This window comes from Lampetra planeri, chromosome 1 (genome assembly GCF_965212315.1).
Source record: "Lampetra planeri chromosome 1, kcLamPlan1.2.h2, whole genome shotgun sequence".
Classification (NCBI taxonomy): Eukaryota; Metazoa; Chordata; class Hyperoartia; order Petromyzontiformes; family Petromyzontidae; genus Lampetra; species Lampetra planeri.
Window position 1 is genome coordinate 13,236,148 of NC_136107.1, and position 21,157 is coordinate 13,257,304.

General features: G+C 44.6%; 1 protein-coding gene across 2 annotated transcripts; it reads right to left on the reverse strand.

Annotated features, from left to right (window-relative positions):
* Positions 1-71: 71 nt before the first annotated feature.
* On the reverse strand, positions 72-19,761 carry INPP1 (inositol polyphosphate-1-phosphatase). Of its 2 annotated transcripts, XM_078593995.1 has the most exons (7): positions 19,622-19,711; positions 16,870-16,932; positions 14,953-15,204; positions 13,276-13,336; positions 12,370-12,573; positions 6,458-6,632; positions 72-4,334 (listed from the first exon to the last, which is right to left on the reverse strand). In XM_078593995.1, the coding sequence occupies exons 3-7, from the start codon at positions 15,154-15,156 to the stop codon at positions 3,812-3,814; spliced, it is 1,167 nt and encodes a 388-aa protein (XP_078450121.1). In that variant the 5' UTR covers positions 15,157-15,204; positions 16,870-16,932; positions 19,622-19,711; the 3' UTR covers positions 72-3,811. The 2 variants fall into 2 exon arrangements, with proteins under 2 accessions (XP_078450121.1, XP_078450111.1); XM_078593985.1 differs by lacking the exon at positions 16,870-16,932 and having other exon boundaries at positions 19,622-19,761.
* Between the last annotated feature and the right edge of the window lie 1,396 nt (positions 19,762-21,157).

The window sequence follows — 21,157 nt, forward strand, 5'->3', positions numbered from 1 at the left end:
TTGTGATCACATAGAAATTTACGGTGATAAAGTCACGAAGCAAAATTAACCAAATAAGGAATGCGAAGAGGATATGTTGAGTATTTTATTATTCACAATGTGAGTCATGATACATACATTCGTGATTATGCATTGGTATATAAAATTGTATTTCCATTATACAAAATTTTACAAACATATGTAAATAAAATCCCATTGCAAACAAACCATACAAGCATGCAAGTTGAACAGTGTTTCAGCTGATGAACCTGCCTTGGAGTTCACTGACATTCAGATGCCTAAAAGCATTGGTCCCCAATCTTTCTCGACCTGCGCAACACTTTCAAGCTTAACACATTCTGTGTGGGTCACCTCACCGTGCACCAGTAAAATGTTTTTCGAAATTTAAACTGCTCTCAAAGCACTTAAATATTAATGAAAACAATGAATTCGATTTATTTTTTATATAACAGCGAAGTTGTACAATGGGAAATCTACATTTGGTTTTGTGAAGAAAAAAAAAATCTACAACAGTTCCGCAGACCACTTCCCACAAGCCTTGTGAATCGCAGGTTACAAAACACTGAAATAAATGGTGCTAAATGGCTTCTGTACTACGACTGCATTAACAAAAAAAATGACGAACAGATAGAATATGCCTTGTCCAAAAATTTATTTAAACAGCGACACATATCTCTGAAAACCAGTCAACATATTAAAATGTCATGTTACTGCATCGTCATAGTAAAGATGCGAGTTGTTTTGTGTGAGCTGCCACACAGGTGGAGGTAAGAGAGTAGGAGAGGCAAGAGTTGGACAAAGAGGGAGGTTGGAGCTCATGTAGCCAGGCAGCACAGCTGGAATTCTTCAGTCAGGCAGCTCCTTTGGAATTCCTCGTCCTTACCCAAGCCTTGCCTCCCCAAAAGGAAGCATTACGGTGCCTTCCATTTGTCTCAACTCGTTATGATTATGCCAAGTACAGTATATGCAACTTTCTGCATGCATTGTTTGACAAGACCTTAACCCATAATTGTCGAATGTGAGAAAAAAGCAATACAAGTCCAAATCCATGACTTAAAAAAAATAAGGCATGTATGGTTTTCACATGCCTGAGTGATTAACGACAGAGGCACGTTTATCACGTAAGAAATAGCTGTTAAAAGGAACGCTCAAATGAATTTTGCATTAAAATGTCACAAGTAGACATTCATTATCTTTAATTACCCTGGACTCCAGGTTAAAACAGGTAATCAATGCACTTCCGATTAACATGGTTGGCCAAGTACGGTGCGAAAGAAGTTAAATATACATTTCCACAAGTACTGCATTCAGGTCTATTTTCCCCACCCATAAAAGCACAAATATGTAAAACGGAATTAGGGGTAATACGTTGGGCTTAAAAACCTTGCCAAAGTTTTCTGTGCAATGTCTACCTTGTGTGCACGCACTTAACGAGTTAATAAAAAAAGGCTCATTAACCTGAACATAAATATCTCAACAGGAGAGGAAATTATAAACTTGGCTATTTACTTTTACATTCAGTCATGTTATATACCAATATTTGTCAAACTCAGTGTAGTCTACAGCAGCAGTTATATGGAGTATTAATATAAAATACATATATTAAAAAAGCACTGGATAGCACCCGTGCTGTGATAAACCTCAAAGAATTGAGACATGAAAGCACTCGAGAATTGACGATAATGGGACTACCCCTTTTGATAAGAGAACAGATACACATATATAACTTTAGCTGCTTTATATGTGCATTTAGTCAATGACTGTATATGAGACACTTTGATCAAATATGGGGTGGAGCAGTGGCACAACATTGACCCATGAACCACGCGACTAGATTTTGATAACTCGCCACAGCGAGCACACGAGTGGCGTATGGTATCTGAATCAGTCTTGGACCCTCCATCCCCAACTCTCACCGACTAGTGTGGTCAAATATATGGTCAGACATCGTCAATGACTTAGACGTGTGGGGAGGCCTTCACCCAGAAGAGGACCGACCATGGACCATCTATATATAAGTGAAATTTGTGAATGTGTGTTCGAAATGTTTAGCATACTTTCCAACATGCAACAAACTTGAAATTTGGCATGTGGGTAGCTTCCAGACTGTACACAATGCAAAAGTATAAAAAAATAGACTTTTGTATTGGGGGGGGGGGGGGGGTAGTGCAATAATGGATATATTTTGCACGGAAAGTGAGCGGTGACGTCACATCTGTGATGTCACCCGCATGCAGCAGCGTCACGCAGTGTGCCTGCTGACGTCATGCATTCCCCCCCCACCCTCCACGTAGGCCGTGTATTAATCCAAGACAATCCAATTCTCGGGCGAAGCCGGGTAGTAAAGCTAGTGAATAATAAAATGTTATACAATACACAATGTAGAATAGAATAGACTTGCACCTTATTTTTCATTAAGTAACTTTTCTTAAAATGCAGTCACCCCTTTAATTTATAAAGATAGTATTTTGATATTTAGGGGAAAATTACGAGGTTCTAAAAATAGTCCAATAATCGGTCAATGTCACATCTTTAGTAAGCGTATTCTCAACACTCACCGCCAGTTCCATACAACATCACCCGAGTGTGTTCCTGAATATGTACATTTAACTGCATTTACATGTATTGTATGCAAACAAATGTGCAAATGTAATAGGCAAAAAAATACCACATTCAAATATCAATATCGTGTAATGGGAGGACATCGAAGTCGCCATACATTTTCTATTTGAATACATGAGACTTTTTACTCATTATGTCACCCAGAATGCACCTCATCACGTCTCAGAGCTAAGCAAGCTTGAGCCTGGATAGTTTTTGGATGAGCGACCACCGTGCATAACAGGTATTATAGGCCGGGGCGCTGCATGGTAGGCAGTGCAGGAACCTCCATTGTTGCACATTACTTTATATGCTTCCACATCTATTTTCCATGCCTTCAACCCACTGACCAGGATGGTGAAATATGGTCAAATAAGCTTCATGACCAGCACAGGTTTGGGGAGGCCATCATCCAGGAGTGGATTGACAAAGGGCTGTACATATTGCTTTTTTTACAGGAGGCCCTTCAATGAAGAGACCACTTCTACATGCGATCCATACAGTCTGAGCTCAGCCATACTAATACTGTGCTCCGAATGACATCGCAATGCAGTGGTTGTGGTCATACCGCCTCATGTTCAAAGTAGAACGTGTTTAGTATTTGAAAGACTTTTTAGGAAGGTCCTGCATTGGGATGTTCAGAAAATTCATTTTAAAGTAGTGTTTTGCTACATATGGGAGGAAAACTAGAGTGCATGGTGATACCTCACAAAGCATACCAGGATCTGCACAGGTGGGCTCATTAATCCACTTTCTGTGCTACCATCTAGCCACCTCGTAACCTTGTCGGTTTTTGAGTTTAAAATAAATATGTGAACCACATACTCTTGCTCCCAGGATTACAGGCGTGTGCCTAAGCCACCTAAGCCAACCCTTTTAAATTTAGCAAAAAAATTTCAGTACTGACAGATATTACAAATCAGCTTATGAGAAGAATATAACTTTTTTCCAATTAAACAAGTAACTTTCTTTCCTAATCAAAAAGAACAGTTATGTACGTGAAAAATACACTAACAAGGACAAAGTTCAGTCAAAGTTTCCAAGCTCAAAGGTCATACTTAGCTCTAGCACCCAATAGAACATGACCCAAGCAACAGAATTGTCTCGTGTAGAAAACGGCAATAAACCGTAGCTGATGGAGGCATTGTTACGGAAAAAAGTCGACACGCCACACTACAGTACCAGAGGGGAACAATTGCAAGGCGAGTGCTCAGGTTCGCTCGCACTCCGCCAAGGCCAACAATGCCGCCTGCAGCACAGCTGGTGACCGGTAGGCCACAAATCCATCCATATTGGCCCACATCTCAGCCCCTTTACCGTTCGGGAAGGGCTGGTGGTAGACAAGCTGCGGGGGTTCCTTCCCTTCTTCGCCTCTCTCAGCGACGCCCTGCCGGAACGACGCCATGCAACGCCGCAGGTTGGCCACGCCGCCCCCCAGGGATCGCAGGACCGCGTGGGGGGCGCAGCTGTCCCAGGCATACGTGGTCTTGGGCTTGGTGCACACGTAAGCCGAGACGAAGCCCTCGGCCACGCACAGCGCCTTGTAGCCGGCACCGGCCACCAGCCGGACACGTTCGCTATCGCCACCGCACAGCTTCCCCATCGCTAACCTGACGTGCTTGCCCTCGCTGCCGCTCATCACCACGGAGAGGTCCACCGAGTGGGGAGGGCCTTGGATGGAGCTCACGCGTACCCCGTCGTAACACAGGCCCCAGAAGCCTTTGCCTGACCACCTTGCAGCGACACCACAATAACAAGAGAACAGCAGTTTAATATTTGATATTAGTCAATGGTGTAAAAGGTGACGGGTGCAGTGCTGCAAGTATTTGCTCAAAGCACTGTTGGTTGGCAGGGCCTCCACTAGAGGGAGTTCTCGAGAGTCTCTACAGCAGTGCTTCCCAAGCTTTGTCACTCTCCAGCACACCTAAGCTTGCTTGATCTTCAGGGCACACAGAACCAAACAACAAATCACTGGGCCCGGGTGAGAACCGAGAGGGTTTGGGGGTGGTGTTTGTCATAATAACATTTAAATATGAACTACAGGAAATGATCGCAGAACCGATTAAAAAAGTTGCAACGTTGGGCTCAAGATAAATTAGAGCAAAAAAAAGTCACGTACAACTAAGTTGGCTAAACATTTGTTGATATGGGTTGGGAAAGACAACTGGAAAACATATCAGAGTACCTATAATCTAGGTTTTTTTGGATTAGAACGCGTAATTATAAATGTGTCGTTAAACCCGCCACCACCCGACAGCCAATTAGTAAGGTTAGTCACGTAAACACACCGGTGTGTAGGAGAGTAAATCCACAACATTTACAATTCGAGTACGACGTTTCACCAGTAATTGCAACCAGCCTCATCAAGCGACAGCCAGAATTGTGGAGAGATCCTCCTGTTTCGGTCTTAAATAAAGAGATAAATGTGATGTCATCACTTGTGAGCAAATCAAGTGCAAAGATAAGAGGGGGAAGTGAGTTAATGTATTCATATAAATTATAATGGATATCTATTATTGATTGGCTTATTCACAGTTATTCAACATACATAATGTATATTATATATGTACATTCTGCTGTTTTTTATTATCAGATCGGAATCAATTTGATGTATTAAAAAGGCAGACAAGAACAGACCGGAGTATTTTTGAAAACTGAACTTGATAAAACACACACCATGGAGACGGAGCTATCAAATCGGCTCTTGCTCAAGAAATAGATGGACTGGTAATGGCTTGGTGAGACCTTTATCCAGCAGTGGTTTGATCATTGCTGTTAAAGTGTGGTGCATTGCACTTACTATATTCAAATAAAATGTGTACATTTTTACACATTTATAATCTATTACTGCCAACTCTGTAGACTGCAATTATTTCAATGCACAAATACTTTGTGAATGAAGCATCAGTCATGATTGACACTGCTGTAGTTTCCCATAATTTAAGATCAGGAAAAATGTTGCTGCCTCATGCAAGTAAGGCATGCAGTACATGAACAGCATTATTTATAGAGACCACCTCTGACCAGTTTCAAGTGCACACAATGAATGAAGGTGTATATATATATACACTCCTTGACAAACCATTTAGAACCTGCAATGTGCCCTGAATTTTAGAGTACTGTGTGTTAAGAGTCAATGTCCCTCTTTACATCATTCTATGTTTTATAAATTAATTTAAAAAAATCATCAGATTCCCACAAGCCAAGCAGGCTTGTGCCTCGTATTGTCAAAACATGTGGTTTTGGCTTGGGCTGTAAGGTAGCCAGGACATGGCAGTAGAGCAATAGATTGCTGAATATATCTGTGGAGAGTGTTACCTCCTCGTTTGCTTGGTGAATACTCCAATTTTCTCCCACATTCCAAAAAGTCATGAGAATTGGTCAAACATTTCAGTGCAGAATCCTCATTTTTTAGTAAAGAGCATGATTATTATTCTTACAATAATTCTGCGATTATGAGACGTATACATACCTACCATCTTATAATCCGGTAGTTGTATGTGACCATATTTGTATAGATTTTTTGACACCATGTACGATTTTGGCATGTGTCTTAACTCTGGATCATGTGGTAATCCAGAGACTACAGTAATATGATTCCCAAGAGCAAAACAATTCAGTGGCAAATGTCACCTGTAACTCATGGAATGGCATGTGTGTGCACTGGTTATTATCACCACAATAAAATAAACACATGATACATCATCTTTCACTGAAACACATCGACCTGTAAAACCCCCCACATTTCCTAACACATCCTCCCTTCTCACAATACATCCCAATCACAGCACGAGTGAGAGGTTTCGAAGAACCAATTGGCGAGGCCTACGTGCGCCGAGAGAGAGTGTGCCCTCACCTGCCGGTGTGCGGGTCCCTCATGACGAAGGGCTGGTTGACAACGCCCATAATGGGCAGGCCGTCGTGCCTCCCGTACGCCCCAACGAGAACGGTGACGCACTGCAGACCGTGCTCGAACACCCCGCCTCTGCCCTTGTCATCTGACGCACCCTCGATGTACTGGTTCGTCGAGTCTGGTCAAGCACGCGTGCACACGTCCCCAGGAGAAAACATGTTCGTGAAAATATTTGCAGCTATGAATTGTAGCTATAGATTATGGGTGTGAAAGACCCAAAACAGAAAATCCCTGGGTTTGATCTTCCACGGAGCTCATGATACACCCGAAACCGCACACGCACAAACCATGGCAGATGCAGATATCTGATGCACAAATGGAAATTTTTAAAACTCTTGAGTGTAACGGTGGTCATCCAGAATAGACCATATAACAAATAATGACGCAATGCCCGATCCACAAATACCAAGGAGACATTACAACAATACATTCTGCTGCTCCTGACGCGGTTATCTGGCTTTACCACCTGAATGTGAAATTGTAGTTGCTGCTCTGCATGGGTGTGGAACATTTTCATTCCTGAATCGGACTTTCAAATAGCTTTGGGGGGCCACACATCAATTGACAGTAAACGTTGATCATCCGAGGTCGGTATGCATCGACTGCGTGCTCAGACATACTTAAAAGATAACCGGTGACGAAGTGGCATGAAGTTTAAACACAATGTTGCTCGGTCGAAAAGACAGTAAGACGCTTGCAGTGGCAAATAAACATCAATTACGGGTTGTTTCAAAGCGGTAGGCTTCATGTGGCATTGGGCTACATAAATTGAAGTCGTGACCTGGATTTGGCTCATAGGTTCCACACCCCTGCTATAGATAAATCAAAGTATTGTTTAGGGTCTGCGTGCTGCTTACAACTACACAAGTGTGCAGACAATGGTCATGTTACCGCAATATTACCAAGTTTGTGTTTGGTTTACCTGTGCTTGTTTGTTACGCTTGTAACAGGTAGTATAATGGTAGATAAAAGTAAAATGTGATATAGAATATGGTGTAAGATTATCCTTTGTCATGAGAATGACAAACACTGACCTAATGGACGAGACGTTGCATGGTTAAACATGAATGCTATGAATTCGGTGTAAAATGTACGTCCCCCGCAATAATGTTTTAATATCAGAGCAACATTCTATCATGTTACCTGTCAGTTATAATCATATCCTGTAAAAGTTATATGATGGGGATAACACTACATTGGGGACACCCTGTAAATATTGTACTTAACGTTCCCACAAAAATAATTTGCCAGAGAAGCTAAGTGGTATCAAGTTAGCAAGTCTGACTTTCTAATGAAGCTTTAAAAGTATAATTTTAAAGTATCTGCATATAAAGTATTGTATTCTGATTGCCACATTTGACCGAAATTATGCCTGTTACTGCATTGAACAAATGTTTTCTTTACTTGTAAACACCATTTATCTATTTACCCAGGAAAGACTTAGTGTCAGGACTCTGGAGGGCTCCACATTAAGGGATGTTTAGCCAATATCATTCGCGTACAGATGTATTTTGAACTTCTTTTTCGCATCGTACGTAGCCAAGAGAACGGGCATACCCAGGAAACTGTGCATATGGGACAGAACACTCAAACCTTAACAGAGAGATTCAATCCATTACTATCCTGCCTTATCCTGGCTACCTGACATGCACAAAAAGACAGATCCCCCGTATAGCCTGTAACAGACTGTATGGGCAAGTGCTGTTAGCGGGCACCTATGAAGGCCGGCACAGCACACAAGGGGGTGGGTGGCCAACGCTACGCCTGACCGCCTTTGTCTCCCTAATGGCAATGTTTACACATCGTACCAGGTACTCATTTGAGGCTGAGTCGACCTGAGGGAGGCCCAGGACCGGTTCAAGTAATCGTCACTGGGTGTTGGCCATGAGCGGGAATCGAACCCGGGTCGCCAGGTTCGTAGCGCAGCGCGCTCCCGCTCCCCACTTCACAGGCACATGAACATCACGACACAAGCTATTCTCTGGTGGTCTCCCATCCAAGTACTAACCAGGCTTAACTCCGCTTTGCTTCTGAGATCCGATGAGGTTGGGTATATTCAGAGTTATTTGGCTTCGGGGCTCGCAGGGCAGCACAAACATGGGTGCGTATTAATGGGCACAGCATAACTTGTGTGGAAAAAATGGGTCAGCTAAGGGTTGGGGATACAGTGCTGTTTGTAAAGACAGCTGCACTCTGAACTGCCACTGCAGAAATTGTAGGCGTACACGCGTGCTTCAATGGAAACCGACGTCTCATTTCCCATGACGTCCCTAGGCACACAGTTGGCAAAACAGCAGGCTCTCTAGGCTATACAGGCACAGTGAATAATGCGTTTTCTTACGACATGTCAAAACAGAGCAAGAAAAAAGCAAGTGACTAAAACTGTGTTTTTATTTTTTTTAAATATATATTTGGTTCTTATACTTAAATTGTAAATATTTTGCATTTAGCACACTTGAGAGATATATCATTTACCAGGCATGCCCAAAATTACACGGTGGATTATGGTTTTTATTGGAAATTGTGAAGTCTAAACTGATCCATGTTTAACATTGTGAAGACATTCTATTGAAATACAATTATCTATCTACAAAGCACAGCAGTGGACGAATTAAATAGTTATTTCATTAAAGTGATTAAACAATCCCCTTAGCCTGTTAATTTACTTTATATCACATGCAGAGGAAGCGAAAATAAATCATTCTGGGGTGGAAGGCACAGGTTGAGAGCAGAGGTTTGCATCCGGGTAGTTGCAGTCACCGAGATTTTCTGGGACCGACCACATCGCTACTTGATATTCATGCAGGTATCCAGCTGCAGGACAGGTGATTGCATAACGCAGAAGGAGATTTCGTACCTCACGATCCATCACTCAAACCTGCGTAGTCTACTGCCGATTCATCAATAGCAGTGCCTCCAGGATAAATGAAGATTCTAATTCATATGCTGACTGCATTACGGCCCACTGAGTTCTATGGCGCTTTCCTATAGGGCCACATTACCCCCTGATAAGCATTCTTCTTGCATTGTTGGCCTAGAGATGCGTTTTTCCATTAGGGGAGGAATAAGGGAATAGCCAAAATAGGGCATTGGCAGTCCTTAATTTCAGAAGAGGCAGTGCCTAGGTTAAAACAAATGTTGGGGGAGGGGTCAAGTGCCCGAGTTTAAGTGGAGGCTCCACCGATGAGAGTGGTTTTCTATCATATAGGACATGGGCATTTATCAGGTTTTAGGACTATTAGAACATCGACCCAGACCAGATATTTCACTTGTCAGTCCCACATTACGTTGCATCAATTTAGCGGTTTTAATTTCTTCACGTGGCCAATAATAGTAAATTATATAACTAGCTTAAACAAGTGGGTTATGAAATAATCCACTCTTATTTACCATATAAATACATTGTTAGGACTGACGTTTTGATACCTTAGGTGGTCATATTCACATCACATCTTGGCGAACGAAGAGAAATACATGTTCTCGGGCCAAATTTGCTTCTTTGTTATGAGTAGAAACGTCAACACATTTTTTTTTACCAAAAACTGTATGCAAAGCAACATATTTCCCAATACCTCAATTGGACCACAGGAGTTTCGCAGTTTTGAGGTGTTCGTAAGTAAGTCGACTTAAATGGTATGTTGATGAATACTGGTTTTTATTAACTTTATGCTTCAGTAAACAATAAAACTTCCTCATGATAAGAATACTGTAGGCCGAGGCTGTGGACTGTATACACAGGCAAGTGCTGTGCACTTTGCCCGGTGCAATTATAAACCACACAACAACTCTTAGTGAATTGAAGTTTGAGGAAAACATTGTGCAGCCCAGGTAGTTAAGGCAATTAAATGGGGTAAAAAAACAGAACCAAATGCTCTGCGGTACTCATAAATAATATAGAGGACAGGTTAATTGGAATTCATAAATTCTAAATGTTACATTAAAAGATGTCAAAGCACAAGTAATTTGCAATGGGAAATCTTTTCAGTCAAATGTATGTAAAAGTGGGCACTCCACCATTCACATTTAACTGCTAAACTAAAGCCAAATTTTACGATTGTATTTCTGCTAACAGCTAAATGTGTTTTTATTTTGGCAATCAAAAAATAACAAGCCTACCACTTAAGCTACCTTTTTGTATTCTTGGTTCTTTCGGTAAAGTCACGTATAAGGGAAACAATAAAATAAAAAAAACAATAAAATTCTCATGACGTTTCGAATGCAACACAAGCAATCATCATCAGGTGTGAAAAACACGGCAAGAATTTTTTTCCACACCTGATGATGATTGCTTGTGTTGCAGTCGAAACGTCGTGAGAATTTTATTGTTTTATATTTGTATTATTTTATTATTTCCCTTCTACGTGACTTTACCAAAAGAACCAAGAATATGAATCCCTGCAGTCACGAAAGCTTTAAATCTAAAAAATGTATACCTTTTTGTGTTTAGTTTGTTGTCCTTCCCCCGCACCTCCTATTAGCATGGTTGGCTATGTACGGTGAAAAAGACTTTCAACATACATACATATAAATAGGATTAAAGACTTAAGATGGTACAAGGAGTCTGTATAGCGACAGTACTTGTACATTTGGCAAATATTGATTCTCGTTAGAAACGTGGCTTGAAGAGAAATAAAGTCCCCTCATCATTACACGAAGAAATTATCTTTTTCAGCTTTTGCTGGAGCATCATGCGGACAAAATGAGAGGGGTTATGTTTTCACAATTTGCTACCAAGATAAATGTTGACGAAACGCATGATACATAGGTCTTGATAGTCCCTCTGAGGGTTAAGTCCCAACACATTACAAGAACAATAATAATACCGACTATAATCACCCAGGAATGTCTGTCCTTAACGCTCGTGACGTCACTCCACATCGACCAGCCACCCTCATTAATATCCATGAACAGGTGACGTCCTCCAAATGGACACCCCGCCCATTATTATTACCTACTATGAGCCAAGAATGTCTGTGTGCAATGCTCGTGACGTCACTCCACGTCGAGCAGCCCTCCTCATTAATAATCATGAGCAGGTGACGTCACTCCACATAGAGCACCCTCCTCCTTATTAATAATCATGAGCAGGTGAAGTCACTCCACATCGAACAGTCCCCCTCATTAATAATCATTATAAGGTGACGTCCTCCCATTCATAATAATTAACGGCTGACGTCACTTAATTAGCGGCTGATGTTAGTCCACATGCGGGGCCAAGGCGCCTCCTCCCCCCTCCTCGGCGTCAACTTACAACCCTCACTACAAAGGCAGAAGCCTCACGTCACGCGATCTCCATAACGCTGTTGAGACATCAAAGTAAAAAGGACGTCATGATGAACAAGGGATTATAACCTTAAAATGAAATAGGTCTGTGTCACCGCGCCCTTAGAAAATGCACACAAATTAATGCAATTAATATCACGTCGCAGTCTGCTTTTCGCTTGCAAGTTTCAGATTTACTGCAATACAGCCGTCCTTGGACGGGCAAAAGGCTAGTGTGCCTATTATTGATCTTAGAAACCCCAAATGAGTCTCAGCACCCTATTTCTGGAGGGCCTTATATTGAGATGTCAGCCAATTCCAATTATGATTGTCTGACATGGAGTGAAGTATCTGGAGAAACAAACCACCTATATGAGGAGGTAATCCAACAAACTGAACACAGATAGATTCAAATCAATCCACTGCTGTACTAACATCTCCTGGCCACCTCACGGTAGAAGCTTACAGCACCTGATATTCCCAGGCAGCCTGCAGTCCAGACTCTGACCGGGCTCAACCTGAGATCTGCCGAGACCCAGTACATCCGAGGCAATTTGATCGTAAGCTCATCCTCTCCCATGGGCTACACCTACCGATGGGGTCGACCCACACCCCGAGGTCCTCGGGCTCCAGCTTCACGGCGATGTCCTTCAACCGGGGATCGGGCGCCAGCCCGGAGTCAGAGTGCACGGCGTCGGCGAGGAGGCGAGCGGCCTGGTGGTTCCCATCCAGTACGAGGGTGAGCAACTCCGCCGTGTCGGCGGGGGTAGCGCACACCTCGATGTATACCGTCTCACCTGCGTGCACGTGCGGGTACGTTCAGGTGAAAGGCATTAATGCAGCACAGCTGGTGGGCAGGCATGTTAACGATGCATCGATATAAACCTATCCTTCAGATGGCTGGGTGCCTCAAATGTGCTGAGATGACACTGCTGATATCCTGGGTTAAAATCCAAGCAGCCTCCTGTAATTAAAATTGCTTCTCAAGTGTAATGAGTTGATGGTCTCAGCTTGGTCACCAATGATTGCACAAAACAGCCATAACAACAAACTTGGTCCTGTACTTAAATTGACTAAATTCAAGCTCTGAGAAATTAGAAAATATCGGTTTGACTGTCATGCGATGAACATTATTCTCAGTGGCAACAGAGGTCGAAAAATTATATTCTGGAAAAACAAAACTGCTTGGAAAAAATTTAAAAAACCTGTGCAATCAGAAACATAATTGTTTTTCATCGAATCGTGACCCAGAAGCAAAATTAAATGAATCGCTGTAGAGGAGAAGAGTTGCATGCCCACTGTGAAGATAAATCCTGTTAGTTGGCATTCATAATCGTGGTATGCGCACAACGGGGTGGGATGGAATGTTGTAGCAAGCACGATAACTTTTACATTATTAGGAACCCAAACAAAACTGCTTACACACAACAAGTGCTAAACAAAGCAATTACTTTCAACATTTGCAATGAGCACAGGAAGCACTACGAAGCAAAACTTACCCAAGCTATTAGTGAACTTGTTGCTCTCTTCTCCATAAATGTGCCCTGCCAGACCTGGGAACTAAACACAATGGACACAGTGGGCTTGAGGGAATTTCTTTCATATTACAGCAGTTCCAAACAAGGAGATTGATAGCTATGGCTCTGAAACACACAAACTACTAATACTGGTAGGAACCTCCTGGTTACACCAGCCCACAGGGGATTATTGTGTCCGTCGTGCAGGGAGGGGCTGGGTGGGGAGGGGAGGGTGGGGAGGGGCTGGGTGGGGAGGGTGGGGCTGGGTGGGGAGGGGCTGGGTGGGGAGGGTGGGGAGGGGCTGGGTGGAGAGGGTGGGGCTGGATGGGGGGTGGGAGGGGTGGGGCTGGGTGGGGAGGGGCTGGTCACCCCGTTGTGCCCTTATAAAACTCGACGTTCAACCTACTCACGCCGGCTTGTGCCTGCCCTCACAGTCGGGCATATTTGCGGAATACACCACGCCGCCGTTGACCCTGGCCATTGACCGAGTAACCCAACGTTCCTACCAGCTCCCTCCGCAGGAATGTGTTTATGTGTCCAATATCACTGGAAAGTGAGCCAGACCGGATTATTAATCAAACAAGGGAGCTCTGCCTGGATTCTCACAACAGTGTTACATGGGCTGACATGACACCGAACCCTCTCTGTTACCAGTCCATGCAGCTCACATCTAAGAAGCGTGCTGCTGGCCTTAACGCAGGCCACCCTCGAAATAGAGTGGTGATGTTACAAGTGGTGATGTCACAAGAAATGGATGTGCAGTCAATGATCAACTAACAGGCCGTATTTTGGTTTTGAAAAAGACAGCAGAAATGTTTGACAGATTTTAAGTTGCTTTCACTAAACCCAGGGGTCGGTAAGGATGATAACAAGAGCAGCTGTTTTTTTTGTTATCCGGTAAAAAAACTCAACATTTCAAAAGCCGCAATGCATGTGAATACAAGATGGTCCTTCATAAATAACATCAGGAAGCAGTCCTTAAAGAGCCGCATGTGGCTCTAGAGCAGCAGGTTGCCGACCCGTGGCCTAACCCAAGTGAGCATATTCTAAACCCTGTTAAAATAGACTGTACATCTATTTTAGCCTATTTCAGGCTGTGGAGGGTTAGGACGGGAAGTCGTAAAGGAGACGGAAGAAGAAGAGCCACCAAACCCACAGAGACGTGCGACTCATGAAGCATTGGGACAAGATCCGAACCATGCAGGGCCATACCTGGGCCGATCAGTCTAGTTGCCTCTTGCCATGAGAACACGGTATACGTGCTCCAATGGTGATTTACGAGTAATCTTACAAAAGGTTTGGCCCATCCACAATCACATGAAATATACAAAAAGGTGGCTTCTTTCCCCTTGTTGCCCTGGTCATATTGCCTTCTCATTTTTTGTGTTTTTGTAAGAATGCTGTAGATGCCTTGGTATTCAAGTCCCTAATAAACGCAAATCCTTATACACGTGAAATGACACACCTCCTGCAGACCCTGTAAGTCCGGAAAGGCATTGCATAACACCGCAGTTTTCCCAATTACACAAAAAATACCTCAATTAGATGTATATATTTGTAAGTTGTATATTAAGGTCTTTGTAGATCAGTGTCCAAAACTAAGTTAAAACCAATGAAGATGACAAAGAAGATTCCAATCCTGATGATGACCGCTCTCACCTTCTTGCCCACATAATGCTTAATGACCTCCTGGATGAGCACGTCGGCCAAGGTCTTGAAGTCGCTCAGAAACTTCTTGTTCTTGTCGTCGCCCGTCTTCTCCTCCACCAGGAGGCTGAAGAGTGCCTCCTCGGCACGGCAGACACGCGCAATGTTCGCCGCTTTCTCCGCCACCTCCAACAGCGAGGCCAGAATTTCCGCCATGGCCTCAAGAAAGTCTCAAGTTCAGCGGCAGTGAGGAGGGCGGCTTGACTGCACACAAAGAGATCAGCAGAGTGCAATCCACGCTCACGCAAACAAAACATCTGGGTGCCCAAGTTATGAGTCATCATCAGCAATGATCAATCCATTACTGGATGAAGGCCTCCCCAAGCTGTCACCATCTTTCACAATCCTGCGATATAGCAATCCACCTAGCAATTGCACGCAAACCGATTTCATTGCTTTATCTTCACTTTTTTGTACTGGCACTCGTTATTTTCAATCACTGGCCGTTACCTCCTTTAGCCACATATTTTTCTTAACAGTCAATACTATTCTTTGGTTCTTTCGGTAAAGTCACGTATAAATACTATGTCTTCAACCTGCGTGTGTTCCCTAACTCATGTATTCTTCTCCTCCGTCTGTCTCTTCATGTATTTCCAAGCGTGGATCACTCCATGTTTCTCTGTGCCGTTTCAGTATTTGTAATGAAACATAAAATCCGCATTTCGGATCCATACATCATAGGTAATATGTACTTGCTATGACGTGATATGTTGCTTGTGCCTGCAAATACAATAAATGTGTTGTCCACACTGTTGTGCATGAAATAAGGTATGCAGTTTCACCAACCTGGAGCATTAAATATTGCCATTTAACAACAGGTAGAAGATAGAACAATTCTAACTTAGGATTGATAATTATCTGTACAATACATACCCTCTGAGCTATCTCAGAGGGGGGGGGGGGGCATGATTCACATCTTGATGAAAAATCCAAAACACATCGCCTTGCCAACTTACCATTGTTAGTGAATGACACAATGGCACGGAATGTATTCCGTCCATAAATTGGACGTAATGGAACATGCCTACACGTGAAGAGGCCCGAGTTTTGGAGGAAATTGCGGGCTGTGCAAAGCACGCAAAGGTCAGGATTTTCCAATCTCTGCTATAATCTCTTTGTAACCTCGGTTTCGTACCTATACACCGCTGCTTATGAGTACCTGCTCCAACACCGAGTAAGTTTATTCCAGTTCTACATAGCCTACCAATTGTTCAGAATTATATCCCGAGATACAGAGGAGTGTGCTTGGCATGGGCCCTGGTGCAAGAAATGAAATGTGACCCTCTCTTAAAAGTGAAAAGCTCAAGAAAGCTCACTTAATGGCTGTGGGGTCTCTTTTTTTATCTGAAATGTTTTTTTGTGAGAATGCTTCTAATCACGCATGTCCTGCTGTGCGGTTATATAACCACGATACTTCCTGGGGTGGCTAGGGTCAACAGTAAACTAGAAGCTCCTCTGCATGAAAACAAATGCCTCAACATCCATGGCAGTGCACGTCCCGTATGTGGCTGAAAAGATCTCGTGATCTTTTTTTTCGTAAAGTTCTGCACCGGATGTTTGGTCATCTAATTCTAAAATACAGTAGTTTAGTTTGTTGGAAGAACCCACAGTATTGTACCCGAAAAAAAAGATGAGCACATATACAAATATAAAGACATGTCTCATCCACACATCTGTCTTTCCACATGAAATATAAATGTATATATTTTATACATTGTTATTATGCCCTTTTGGGAGTACATATTTTCAGCAGCAACCCCTGGACCGTATGTTGAACTTCTTTCGCACCGTACGTCGCCAAACATGCTAAGCGGTCCGGGTTCGATGCACAGTATCTCATCAGCACGAAGATGAGTGTATAGTCCTAACCAGTCCGCAATGATGGGTTCGTGAACCCATTTGTTGTCCTGGCCTCCTGGCAGCCTCGTGGCTCTGGAAGCAAAATACATCGACGTGATCCACCAACCCTGGTCTCCAGGACAGGTGCAGATCGTGTACCACTTCATCATCACACACACAGCACACACCGTAACACACACACACTGTAACAACAACCGCCATTCGCCACTAAGTGGCGGTGACGTCTCCACGACGCTTGTGCCAGGCCATGTGCACCTTGAGGCCACGTGAAGTGTCGAACGCCCGCTGGCAGGAGGTCACGGGGCAGACCCAGGTGCCACGGGTCGACTGACCGAGATGACCGAGATGACTGGCTGATGCACCACCTGTGCCCCCTACTGTGCCAACTTGCTGTGCTTTAGCCACCCGGCGCTCCGCTCGTTGTTGTGAGCGTCGCTCCTCCGCCCTCCGTTGTTGTTGGAGGGCGACTGCCTCCAACTGCCCAGTAGCGTCCTTCACGAGCCTCCTCCACTGAGGCCGATCTTGACACCGCTGGTACCAGTCATCGGCAAGTCCACTCAGCTCCACGTCCTCCTGTACCACATCACTCCATCTCTTCTCTAGCCCGTGCCGCGCCCGTTTAGCCCCCTCGATCCGGCCGAACAAAAGCTGTTTAGGCATGCGGTGGCTGGGCATGCGGGCTACATGACCCAGCCAACGCAGCCTTGCCTGCCGGAGGAGCTCACTGATGGGACTTTGCCCAGATCTTTCAAGGACTTGTGAGCTCCTCACACAATCCAGCCTGGTTAAACCCAGGATGGATCGTAGGCAGGCCAGCCTAAATGTTTCCAACCGGCGAAGATGCTCCACTAGGGGGGTCCACGTTTCGCAAGCATAGAGAAGGGAGGGAATGACCGTGGCCGAGAAGACCTGAAGCTTCGTGCGGAGCGACAGACCAGGTAGCTTCCACACAGCGTTACGCAACCGATGAAAAGATATTGCCGCTCGACTGATTCGGAGTGAGACCTCTGCTGATAAACTGGAGCCGGTCATGAGCACACTGCCCAGGTATGGGAAACTCTCTACTCTCTCCACAACTGCCCCATCACCGATTGGGAGTTGTGGGGGCGGAGTGCCCGATGGTACAAAATACCCAGGCAGGTGCTTAGTTTTGGTGGGGCTGATGGTAAGGCCCCACCTCTTAGTGGCACGCTCCAGTCTCAGCAGCAGCGTCTCCAACTCCTCTTCTGAATGAGCAGCTATTACCAAATCATCGGCATACATAACGTGGTTGACCAATAGGGAGCCATCCCTTGATCGCACCCGGGCGTCGATCAGCCTCCCATTGTATCTGTACCAAATGGTAATTCCCCCGGTACAGCTATTGAAGGCTTCACGAACTACGCAGTCGAAATAGATGTTAAATAATGTGGGAGCCAGAGGACATCCCTGTCGCACCCCAAGGTGTACAGGGAAAGGCTCCGACTCCCGGCCACGTAGTTTTACCCGGGCCCGCTCACCATCATGAAGGTCCTTAATGATCGTGAGCAGAGGGTCAGGGACTCCGAAAGCACGAAGAACAACCCAGAGCCCAGTCCTACTGATGGTATCATAGGCCTTGACCAGGTCAATAAAGCAGAGATGTAGGTCTTTTTGGAATTCCCTACACCTCTGCTGTAGCAGACGGACAGAAAATATGGCATCTGTGCAGGACCGCCCTTTCCTGAAACCACATTGGGGCTCCGCAAGCCTCTCCTCAGCATGCCTAGCAAGGCGATGTTGAATAATCCTTGCCAGGACCTTACCCGGCACACTGAGGAGTGAGATGCCCCTGTAGTTGTTACACACACACTGTAACACACACAGTACACACCGTAACACACTGTAACACACACACTGTAACACACACAGCACACACTGTAACACATACAGCACACACTGTAGCACACACACAGCACACACTGTAACACACACACAGCACACACACAGCACACACCGTAACACACACACAGCACACACTGTAACACACAGCACACACTGTAACACACAGCAACACACACACAGCACACACCGTAACACACACAGCACACACCGTAACACACACACAGCACACACTGTAACACACGCACACAGCACACACCGTAACACACACAGCACACACCGTAACACACACCGTAACACATACACACACTGTAACACACACACTGTAACACACACACACTGTAACACACACAGCACACACTGTAACACACACAGCACACACTGTAACACACTGTAGCACACACTGTAACACACACTGTAGCACACACACACAGCACACACCGTAACACACACACTGTAACACACACACAGCACACACCGTAACACACACTGTAACACACACACTGTAACACACACACAGCACACACCGTAACACACACACACACTGTAACACACACACTGTAACACTGTCACTGTAACACCCACACTGTAGCACTGCAACACACACACTGTAGCACTGCAACACACACACTGTAACACACACTGTAACACTGTCACTGCAACACACACACTGTAACACACACACTGTAACACTCACTGTAACACACAGCACACGCCCTGCCTCGACTGCTACTCCCCATGCGTCTCCTCGGCGCCGCAACAGATTCCGGTGACACCGACAAACTCGCGTTACAAACAACAACAACAACGGTGAACAACAACAACCTTGGCGTACAGAAGCAGCGAACACAAACACACAAACGCCGCGAAAAAACATCGAAGCGGGGAGTATCGTCCACACCGTCTTTGTTGTCCACTCGATGTTCGACTCCGACACACGAGGAATGATCTGCGATGTGGAAAGGAGAGAGGTCACCACCATCACCACCACCCCAAACCTCTTCCACGATGCCCCGCGGTGGTCGACGAGGCACCGGCCGCCGAGTGGTGATGGGGGGCGTGGCCTCGGTCCGCGGTGAGAGTGTGGGGGCGTGGCCTCGGGCCGCGATGAGAGTGGGGGCGTGGCCTCGGGCCGTGATGAGAGTGGGGGGGCGTGGCCTCGGTTCGCGGTGAGAGTGGGGGGGCGTGGCCTCGGTCCGCGGTGAGAATGGAGGGGGCGTGGCCTCAGGCCGCGACGAGAGTGTGGGGGGCGTGGCCTCGGTCCGCGATGAGTGGGGGGCGTGGCCTCGATCAGCGATGAGAGTGTGGGGGGCGTGGCCTCGGTCCGCGGTGAGAGTGAGGGGCGAGCTGGGAGACACCGCCCTCTCGTGGGCTGTCCACTGGCATTGTGTAACAACATCAATATGATATTGTTGGTTCTTTCGGTAAAGTCACGTCGAAGGGAAATAAAAAAATAAAAAATAAAGTATTATTATTTGATTATAATTTTATTTTATTATGTTTTTTTATTTTATTATTTCCCTTCTGTCGGTAAAGTCACGTAGAAGGGAATTGTTATTATTATTATTTTATTATTTCCCTTCTACGTGACTTTACCGAAAGAAGGAAAATAATAAAATAATAAACATAATAAATAAAATTCTCACGACGTTTCGGCCACAACACAAGCAGCCGTCCTCAGGTGAAGACCAGGGCTGTGCTATTTCCCTTCTACGTGACTTTACCGAAAGAACCAAAAAGATGAATCCCTGCAGTCACGAAAGCTTTAAATAAAAAAATAATATTACAACATTAGACCTCCTTTGCCAGTACCAAAATATAATAATAGGGGGTTTCCCCCTTTTTTCTGGCAACAAATCTGAAACCTTTTTACAAGGAATCATGTGTGCATTAACCACAATATGTGTGGTCAAAATGCAAACAAAAAACACACTCTGATAATATAACACACTCTGGCCAATCAGTTTCAAGGACAATGCATATATTATTAGTGTTTTTTGTTTGCATTTTGACCACAAGTATTGTGGTTAATGCACACATGATTCCTTGTAAAAAGGTTTCAGTTTTGTTGCCAGAAAAAAGGGGAAAAGCCCTATTATTATATTTAAAAAAAAAATTGTTCCTGGGTAGTAAGTGTTATTTTCCGAATGTTAATGCCTCAAAAGTAGAGAAAATGTCTATTATTACCCACAAACTTTGCTTTTGCCCAAAGCCCTAAATCACATCCGCACGAACCATGGCACCAGATACCGATACTTGATGATGATGATGATGTGCCAATGAAAAATCGCCACTCAATTATTGCAGAAATATTCTACGCAGAAGATGGATCCCTGGGGTTTTGCTTCGATCTTCCCAGAAATCATCTTCTTAGGTTTTTTTTCGGTAAAGTCACGTAGAAAGTACTTTCTACGCGACTTTACCGAAAAAACCTAAG